We start from the raw sequence: 10,084 nt of genomic DNA on the forward strand, positions 1-10,084 counted from the left end.
CGTGAAATTTGGACAGATGTTTACTTTTGTAATCTGGACATCCACTAAGAAGGGATTTTGAAAAATTTTTACCCTAAATGAGAGAAATAGGGGTTGAAAGTTTGTATGGAAAAAAATTAAATCGGCACCGATTTTTATAAAATTTAAAATTTAGTTTTTTAAAAATATTTAATTAAACACGTAATTCATCGTTTTCTAGAATTCTCCCCCAAAGGGTGCTAATAAGGGATTGAAAGTTTGTATGAAAAAATATTTAAATCACCACCGATTTTTACAAACTTTGATATTGAGTCTCTTAAAAACATATCATTAAACATGTGTTTCGTGGTATATTATAATTTACCCCCTAAGGAAATAAGGGGTATAAAGTTTGTTTTTAAAACACTTAAAAAAAAAGTTTTTAAAAAAAAAGTCGTCGTCGATTTTTATAAAATTAAAAATTTTGACAAAAATATTTCATTGAACACGTGTTTCATGGTTTATTAGAATTCACCCCTAAGGATCCAATAAGCAGGCGAAGCTGCGCGCGCCCACTAGTTCAATATATTTAAATATTAATTTACCGACGTGACTTTCAAGAACGCAAATGTTTTTATAATATATAGAAAGTTTTTATAATATATATGAAGGTTAATCAATTCTATATTGTTTAAACAAATGTATTTTTTACTTATTTTCTGAGAAATATTATACATATTTATTTTACAAAAAAAATTATGGTTTATGAACTTATATAACTGTAACAATTAATTATGTACGAGTATGACGTATGACCTGGTATTATTGAGATATTATTATTAACAGTTTTTAGCACGATTGTTGGCAGTTTAAATCAAATTAGCAGGAAAAATATGTTTCTGCCCTTCGAAATGGCTCAAAGTGGAGAACAGAGTTTTGACACAAGTATAGGCTAGGTCGACGAGCGACTGCCATCTGACCTCCAAAATCCCTTTGTAGGGAAAGACTGAGGAAAGAGAAATAGGACAGAAAGGGGGAAGGGATTAAAGTGAAAGGATAGGTAAAAAGAGAGGATAGGACAAAGGGAAGGGGAGAGTTAAAAGGATAGTTCACCAATTTTATGCAGTGTATCCTCATACATACCTCTATAACAATAGTGGATCGATCCTCGAGCCGGGGTCGCCTACCCGTATCCTCAAAAACCAATATCGGACAGATATTAGTCAGTACACCCCCTGAAAGTAAAGTTTTTAATATATAAAAAATACACAGGGACGCCGGCGTTGAGTTCCGCGAGTCAATATGCTTAGTTTCGAAAATGAAGGTGGAGGACGGTGTGTCTTAACACTAGATTTCATAATATGCTTCCTGCTATTATGCAAGATATAGCCTGCGCGTCAGATACACGTTTCGTAAGTCTTATTTATACAAATTACTATAAAATTCCTTAGTTCAGCTCAGATTAGATGATTAAAGGCTTTATGTATTATTTATAATAACAATCACTTTGATAATACTATGTTTATATAATACTAGCGGCCCGCTCGCGGTTTCACCCGCTTGAACTATGTTATTAATAATTTCTGTCTCCATGACTACGTCCTAGTGACGTCTATGCAAAATTTGAGACTCCTAGCATTTGTAGTAACGAAGTTTCATACAAACTTTCAACCCCAAAAACAACCCCTTAGAATCCGAATATTGCAAATTCCCGTCTTAGCGAGCACCTACGTCCTATAAGTAACTCCTATGCAAAGTTTCAGATTCCTAGCACATGTAGTTTCTGAGATTTCGTGATGAGTGAGTGACCTTTCGATTTTATATATATAGATATGGGTACGATACAATATATTTTATATAGATACATATTATGTAGGTATGTTTAGAAAACTAGTCACAAGAATTGTAAATTGTGGTACAACTAAATGGACGTATACGAGTATAAGACCTAAGGATGTTTCAATTAATTGGAATAAAACGGCAAATCCTTATTTCTTCATGCAGTAAGTGATAATTTTCTTTATATTTTAGTTGATAAGTATGTGCATTTATGAGGTATTTGTGGGAAAAATCAATTTTAAAATTACATATTAGCATTGATAATTTTATACTATAAGATCCTATAATAATCTGTCTAGAACTATCAGTTTATTTCTAGAATATACTACGAAATTAGAACACAAATATAAGAATTTCTGTTTTATTTAATGATTAACTCAGTTCTGTTGAACAAAGTAACTATACTTTCCGTCTTGTAATCTCTTGAATGATTGCTAGAAAATAGAAAAGAATTGTCATAACACTAGTTTTTCTCTTAAAAGAGCGAGCGATAAATTTAACAAAAAAAGCTATGTAATCTCATAAATCAATGTTAGTGTATTTAGGTCAAATGCTGGCAGGATTTAATACAGCATGGAGTGGACCTGTCATTCCAAAGTTGCAAAAACTCGAAGAGTCACCTTTGTCTTTTTTGTTGTCAGAAACACAAATATCTTTAGTTGGCTCAATAATCTACTTAGGTGGTTTACCAGGTGAGTTAGTGTCAATTATTTAAAGTGTTTTTTTTTTTTACTTTTTAGGTTTCCGTAACTCAAAAGGTAAAAATGGAACCCTTATAGGATGTCCGTGTTGTTAACATACTGGCACTGGTGGATGCTATAATACTTACAGAAAAATACATTTTTTTCTACTTCGTTCTGTATCCCACAAATAGCAGGTTAGGCACGGGGAACCTTGCCCTCCCTTGAGTGGAATCGAACCCACAACTATCGTTTACAGTCGCCATGATGGTTTCAAAATAAATTACTGTCCTTAAAACTTCTTTACATCAGTACAGCAAGCGAAGCGAGCAGGGGGTGAAGTTCCTTAGTACCTAAAATGTTTATATTTTTCCAGGACCATACTTAATAGGATGGATATCAAATATAAAGGGACGTAAACCAGTTATGGTTTCCGCTGGAATCTTTGGAATTTTAGGATATACAATTCTAGTAACAACTTCGAATCTCACTATGTTATATATTGGACGTATATTCACTGGGTTTGCAACTGGAATTATAAACGTGATGAACGTTGTTTATATTGGTGAAATAGCGTGAGTACTTTTATCTAATTATTTATTTTCATTATAATAAGTTAAGGTTTATTTTTGCATCATTATCCTACATGGCAGGATAGACACAGGGAATCTAGTGTTCTGTGTGGAAGGGGGTTCTAATTAACAACCATCATAATTTATATTTCTCATCAATTCTATTTAATCAAAATAATTTATCAAAAATATTGTTTACAGATCTACACATATCAGAGGCATATTGTTAACAGTTCTTGGATTATCACATACTATCGGTACAATTACAATATTTTCCGCAGTACCGTTTGTTAGTTACTCTGTGGCGTGTTTTATAGGTCTCGCTATTGCAACAGCATTCACTTTAAGTTCCTTAGCAATATCTGAAACACCATTATTTCATCTTATGAGAGGTAAGACTATATCATTATCATCAGTTGTTTACAAATTATATATTTAAATTTATAGATATTTAATTTAATTTTGTGATATTAGATTTCTAATACTTTTTATGAAAATATCGGCATTTATAATATTAGAATCGTAGCGCAGTGACACAGAGAGTGCATAGGCACGCCATAGGGCGGCGCTTTTGGGTTTGATCTTCACTCGGGGATTCCCCCAATTGTTTAATATTTTCATTTCCTAGCTCTGGTAACAAGTACGACAAGCAAAGTTTTAACACCAGGTTCCCTCTATCTACCTTGCTGTATGCGGGCTATAGCGTAAATCTACAAAATATATTATCTTCTTCTATATATATAAAATCGAAAGGTCACTCACTCATCACGAAATCTCAGAAACTACATGTGCAAGGAATCTCAAATTTTGCATAGGAGCTATTTATAGGACGTAAGTGCTCGCTAAGACGGGAATTTGCAATATACGACTTCTAAGGGGTTGTTTTTGGGGTTGAAAGTTTGTATGAAACTTCATTACTACAAATGCTAGGAGTCTGAAATTTTGCGTCACTTTTACGTCACTTATAGGACGTAGGTACTCATGGAGACAGAAATTAATAATAACGTAGTTCACGCAGGCGAAGCCGCGGGCGGGCCGCTAGTACGAGTATATATTGATGGATGTCATGTTTGTCTTAGCAAACATATATATTAGGGTTCCTTATTTTGTACATTTTTTAGGAAAAGAAAAAAACATGGCAATAGTCCTAACTGAATTAGGGAGATCTGAAGACATAGCTAAAATGTCTGACACAATGAAACAAGATCAACTGACTTCTAAAGCTGAGGACCGTTTTGAATTATTTAAATTGAAGAGTAATAGAAAGGCATTATTAATAGTACTCACTTTAAATGTTTTACAACATACTAGTGGTGTTGTTGTTATTATATTCTTTGCAGCATCCGTTTTTGAAATAGCAGGTTCATCTATAGATTTTAATATTGCAATGATAGTGATATGCCTGTTTGAGTTGTGTGGTGGGATTTTGAGCCCGATGCTGGTGGAGAGAACTGGGAGACGAAGTTTATTGATGGCGTCAACTGCTATATGTTCTTTAAGTATGGTAATATATAGTCATTTTGTATTTTGTAATATGTACCTATATTCCTTATAGTAAAAAAAACTAGTAATCATATAGGGAAAAACTTAAAATATATTCATGTAAGTGTGAATCAAGTGTTAGGGGAAGAAAAATATTTAGAAACATATTATTGATGTTTGAACGTGGTGAGATTCGAACCCGCACCTCTAGGAAAAGATTCTAGATTCACTTAGGAAACAGTTAAAATTTCAACAAAATCAGTTAAGTAGTTTTTATGATATGAGTATCCATATATTTCTGGAGGGTACACACACAATATGGGTGTCTTGAAAATTGATTTGGTTATTGTATTTAAGTAATTTTTAATTACTTAAATACATTTTTTTTAATTTTTCTGAATGCCTTTTTAGTTTTCTCTCGGCACATATTTCTACTTACATCATATAGAATATCCTGGAATTGAGAAAGTTAAATGGATTCCATTTGTGCTGCTTAGTTTATTCTTCATAGGTTTTAATTTTGGTAAGCATTTTATTCAATTTTATTTTCTTAAACATTGCTTATTTTTCTAAGAAAGATTTTCCCTTAAAACCTTTTTTGTTCCTACCCCAGGCAGAAAGAATTGAGTGCTAAAACACTCTGTTAGTTACCGTATTCAACACTGTTTTATATGGAGCAAAGGAATAAAATAATTAATTTCTCCGAGCAGGAATCGTATCCCAAACCATTGTGTCCCTGATAGCTCAAAAATAAAAAAGCTTAATTAAAATTTGAAGCCGTACAGTGGCATTTGACCCAGCGGTACAGTGTCTGACTGTAGATGTGCCGGCAGTGGGTTCCAAAGAAAATGTTATTAAAAAAGCACTTTAATAATTCCAGGTTTCGGTATAATACCAAACGCGATAGCAGGTGAAATGTTTACAGCGAACGCGAGGAGCAACGGCACAGCTGTAGCGATGACTGTATCTTGGTTTGCAGGATTTCTAATAACTACCGCTTTCGGTTTGTAATATATATTATTATATTTGGGGCTATCAGCTTCACGCTGTATCCCGCACATAGCAGTGTAGGCAGAGGGAACCTAGTTTTCAAACACTCCGTTCCCCATTTTTACCGAATTCTGGAGGCAATGCGTGTTGAGTGGCGAAACTCAACGCCGCGCTTTTCCTCGAAACACTTGAGGAAATTTCATTTTATTGACTGTGTGATATGATGAAAAAGCGTAAATATATTTCCATTTTACAAATGTGTTTAAATAGTCGATTAGTGATCATTGATATTTTGCATCGTTGGCAATTAGTAACATTTGCTCCAATCTAAAGAAACTTTGTCTTGTTGCCAGAGCGAAAAAATTAAAATAATTGATTGACGAGATGGGATCGAACCCACAACTATGATTTTTAAAGTCAGGCGCTGTGCTCCTGCGTCACGACGGCTTCTAGCCAATTAATGACAATTTAATTTAAGGATTTAAAAATAATCTTTGCAGGTGCAGTGGTTGAAAAATTTGGTGTTCACACAATGTTTTGGTTTTTCACATTTACTTGCACTTGCGCATTCACTTTCACTTTGTTTTTCGTCCCCGAAACTAAAGGGAAGACTCTAATGGAAATTCAAGAACTTCTAGCAAAATGAAAAAAAAAATATATGTGTTAATAATATTAGATTTGCTAAATGATTTTAGGATAATTGTTTTATGTTTAAAAATATGTCTGTAGGTTAAAAATATATTTAATTTTTCATATAATAATGTGATGAGAGTTTATTTTAAAGTTTATTTTAAAGTGTATGTAACCTAATGAAAAAAAAGGTAGATAATTTGCTGTAAAACGTTATAATAGCTGATGGCACTTCGCATCACTCAACTCTTCCTTTACCATATAAAGGAGGAGGATGATCTCATTTTAAAAAAATCTAATCAGAATATAAGCCTGAAATAAACAGGTAATATTTATATTCAATTGTTATTTATTTAATGCTGTTTAAGCTGTTTTGTTGTTCTCAGTTAAAATCATGACCACAAGACCAACGAACACCAAAACTTATTCATAATCGGCTTAGTAATCCACAGACATACAACACACTCACATTTGATTTTTTTTAGCATCTGTACCCCGCACACAGCAGGGTAGGCAGAGGGAACCTAGTATATTGGGCGTGAATCTATAAAAAAATAATAAAATTATATTAGATTGCCTAATTTAATAAATATTATAATAAAAGACAGGACCTTTATTATTTAAGAGCAAAAGCGAGAAAATGCGAATAAACAACGAAAAATATCATCTGAAATTAAAATTCCATCATAAATCTTGTTGATCCCAACGGACTGTTCGGCTTATTTAAGTAGCTTTCACGTTATTACGAAAAATATATTTTAAGTCGCTTCCAGAATATTTCCTTAGGTACGAGTTATTTGATATAGCTTATTAATTGTTGCAATAAAAAATAGAAATATACTTGTGTTTTTCTTCAATGCATAATATATACAGTAGGCAGTACGTAGCAACTACAACAGCGGGATAGAGCGTGATTGATATTTATACTATCATTTTTCCACTTTGTTAAGACAAAGCGACAAAATATTATAAAGATGAAGAGTTTATTCTATTTACCTACTAGCAACTAATAGGAATGACTAATATGAAGTCAGTGTCAGGTCGAGCACAGTGTTGTGTAACACAACAGGTTCTGGATTCGATTCCCACTCGAGGAAATGAAATATTTAATACTTTCGTTTCTACTCTACTCTACTCTATTAGCCACTCATCACGCAATGTCTCCAGAATTAGACAGAAAAATGTGGAACGGAATGTCTTAACAAGTTAACACTACGTTCTTTGCGCCTAACCTGCTGTATGCGGGATAAACCGTGACGCTAAAACAAGTAATAGGAAATATATATATATATATATATATATATATATATATATATATATATATATATATATATATATATATTTCCTATATATATGGTTTATTTAATGAGAAAGGCTTTTATAGGCTATTTTACAAAACATTGATCGTTTCGATGTTACTTGGAGAAAATCAGCTAAATGCGAGTGAAACTTGAAAGTTAGAAAAAAGTTACGTTTTACGAGAATGAACCCGCTACATCTGTATTTAAAATTTATTTTAAGCCACAATATTGTCATTCACAATTCCAATCAATTTAAAACCAGAAGGCTCCAGATTAGCATTTAATATTGAATTTTTAAAAATTCAATTTCATACACCCTCTCGCGAAGTTATGATAATGCCAGATTTCAGTTTTTATTAACACGTAGAATCTTCGTGGAACTCATTTCAATATTTATTTTTAAGATTTTCATTTTTAATTGTAACAGCTTTTGTTACCTAATATATATACAATTTTTCGAAGATTTTTTAAAACTTTTTTATTACACTTTTATAACAATATAAGAAATACATTGAAGATGAATAAAATACATTCAGATTCAATTTATATATTATAGACGTACAAATTCTACCTACTAAATTTACAAAGAACATCAAGCAAGGTACGAAGGCGTACGCGGAAGACCTAAACAATTATAATATTTAAACATATATTTTCATCATTATAAAATTAGAATAAGGGGACTCGTGGAACAATGTAAGGCGAAATTAATTATATTTTGTCATTAAGAATAATGAAAATGAAGCTTTTTGAAGATATAATAGCTTAATTATCTAAAAGTCACATTTGTTTTTAATGACTTCGTTATATAATGTAGGTAAAACAGGGTAGACAGAGGGAACCTAGTGTTAAGACACTCCGCTCCACTTTCCAAGGAATATTTCGAGGTACTGGGTGTTGAATGGCGGAACTCAACACCGGGCTTCTGCGCCACGACGGTTCCAAAATAAAATTCCAATTTGTTCTATTTAGCTTTGATTTGACAAATCCTTCCTTCAACCACCATATTACATAAAATACATTGTAAATTTACTATCTGACTTCACAAGTTCATTTCACAATATCATAAATCTGAACGCTAATCAAATTTCGCAGGACTTTGTTCAATTTATTAGAGCAGAATGCTTTAATTATAAAGGTCTTTGCAAAGTTACTGGAAAATTGTTGAATATATTATTTATTGATAATATAGTGTCGTAGTTGTTATTGAATTTACGCGAAGGCTGTAAGTTTAAAACCTTTCAATCGGGTTCCGGTCGGGTAAAGTTTATATCAAAAATGTCCTAATTAAGTAAAACTTTTGAGGCCAGTCGTAGCGCAGGAGCACAGGCGTGTTACTGTAAATAAGACAGGTTGTGGGTTCCATTCCCGCTCAAAGAATTAATTATTTAATATTTTAATTTCTTCGCTCTGGTATCGAGGCAAAGCGCGGCGTTAAGTTCCGCCACATAGTTCAGTTTTTGGTTGAAAATGAGGAACGGAATGTCTTAACACTAGGTTCCCTCTACCTATTCTACTGTGCGGGAACAGCATTAGCAAAGCTTAAATTTATGGGCATATAGGTAGGTTAGAGAGTGTAAAAAAGCAACAAGAGAAAATTCCTCGAGATTCCTACGGAAACGGGAAAAGACGGGATTTTATTTGCACGCGAGTAAAGTTGCGGGAGACGGCTAATTATTTAATAAAGAAGGACAAGTAGAATTAGTATAGCATAGAATTTTGTTGCTAATGTAGGTCATCTGCTTAAGGTAAGATGTCTCACAATCACTTTTCTGTTACTGAGTTAATGATAGAACTGCAAAACCGAATCCAACGCACAAAGAAAGTTGACATATTTTGTTATAGGCATTGGCTCGTAGACGAGTGTATGGGAATATATGAAACTTTGTTTACATCATAATTATGACTTATTCAAATGCTTACTCATATAAAAATTCTTCATTTCCATTCGCCCCAGCTTGCAAAAAAAATACTGAATAAGTCTTTTAAAATTATTGCAATATATTAAAATTTATGTGCCTATGTGTATTTTAAAATATTCCTACATGTTTCTGTAAAAGAATAACTTGGTCATGTTTACTAGGAAGTGTATCTTTTATCTATTTAATAATGGGTTTCTAGGTTTGTAGGTTAACAAAATGTTTTAGTTAAATGAGTGTTATGAAATTACATGTTTCAAGCCTTTTTGTCTTACATACGAGTCACTTGTAATTTAGAAAATCGTACATGAGTTATAAAATGATGAAAATGTGTACACATATATATATTTTTAGCCTCCGTGGCGTAGTTTCATAGCCTCTGATTCCCACTCGTGGGAATGATTATTTTTATATTTCCTCGCTTTGGTAACAAGGCAAAGTCCGCAATGAGTTAGTCACTTAGTCTCGTAAATTCCGAGTTGAAATGGGAACGGCGCGGCATAACACTAAGCTATCCTTTGCCAATCCTGCCATATACGAGATATAATGTAAAGCTAAAAAAATCTGTTCAAATTAAATATTGTCATACGTGTTTGTTCAAATCTTTTCAATTCAGTACTAGTGTAGCTTCAACCAAAAAATCATATTCTAGCGTAGAAAAAACATAATAAAAAGTCGTTAAGTGCGAGTCAGTGTTACCCACCGAGGGTTCT

General features: G+C 32.7%; 1 protein-coding gene across 2 annotated transcripts; it reads left to right on the forward strand.

Annotated features, from left to right (window-relative positions):
* The first annotated feature begins 1,813 nt into the window (after positions 1-1,813).
* On the forward strand, positions 1,814-6,991 carry LOC146528431 (facilitated trehalose transporter Tret1-like). Of its 2 annotated transcripts, none has more exons than XM_085203786.1 (8): positions 1,814-1,961; positions 2,334-2,489; positions 2,854-3,052; positions 3,251-3,441; positions 4,171-4,553; positions 4,943-5,054; positions 5,412-5,534; positions 6,022-6,991. In XM_085203786.1, exons 1-8 carry the CDS (start codon positions 1,913-1,915, stop codon positions 6,165-6,167), a joined length of 1,359 nt encoding a protein of 452 aa, XP_085059912.1. In that variant the 5' UTR covers positions 1,814-1,912; the 3' UTR covers positions 6,168-6,991. The 2 variants fall into 2 exon arrangements, with proteins under 2 accessions (XP_085059912.1, XP_085059914.1); XM_085203788.1 differs by having other exon boundaries at positions 4,390-4,553.
* The last annotated feature ends 3,093 nt before the right edge of the window (positions 6,992-10,084 follow it).

The sequence above is a fragment of the Heliconius melpomene genome, chromosome 19, assembly GCF_056956725.1.
Source record: "Heliconius melpomene rosina isolate 202511_hmr_F chromosome 19, ASM5695672v1, whole genome shotgun sequence".
NCBI classification, from domain to species: domain Eukaryota; kingdom Metazoa; phylum Arthropoda; class Insecta; order Lepidoptera; family Nymphalidae; genus Heliconius; species Heliconius melpomene.

Excerpts from the sequence above, each read along its gene's own strand:
- LOC146528431 (XM_085203786.1), top strand. The coding sequence starts at position 1,913 with ATGTTTCAATTAATTGGAATAAAACGGCAAATCCTTATTTCTTCATGC. Across the intron at positions 1,962-2,333 it reads AATCCTTATTTCTTCATGCA|TGTATTTAGGTCAAATGCTG; the intron begins GTAAGTGATAAT and ends AATCAATGTTAG. Across the intron at positions 3,053-3,250 it reads GTTTATATTGGTGAAATAGC|ATCTACACATATCAGAGGCA; the intron begins GTGAGTACTTTT and ends TATTGTTTACAG.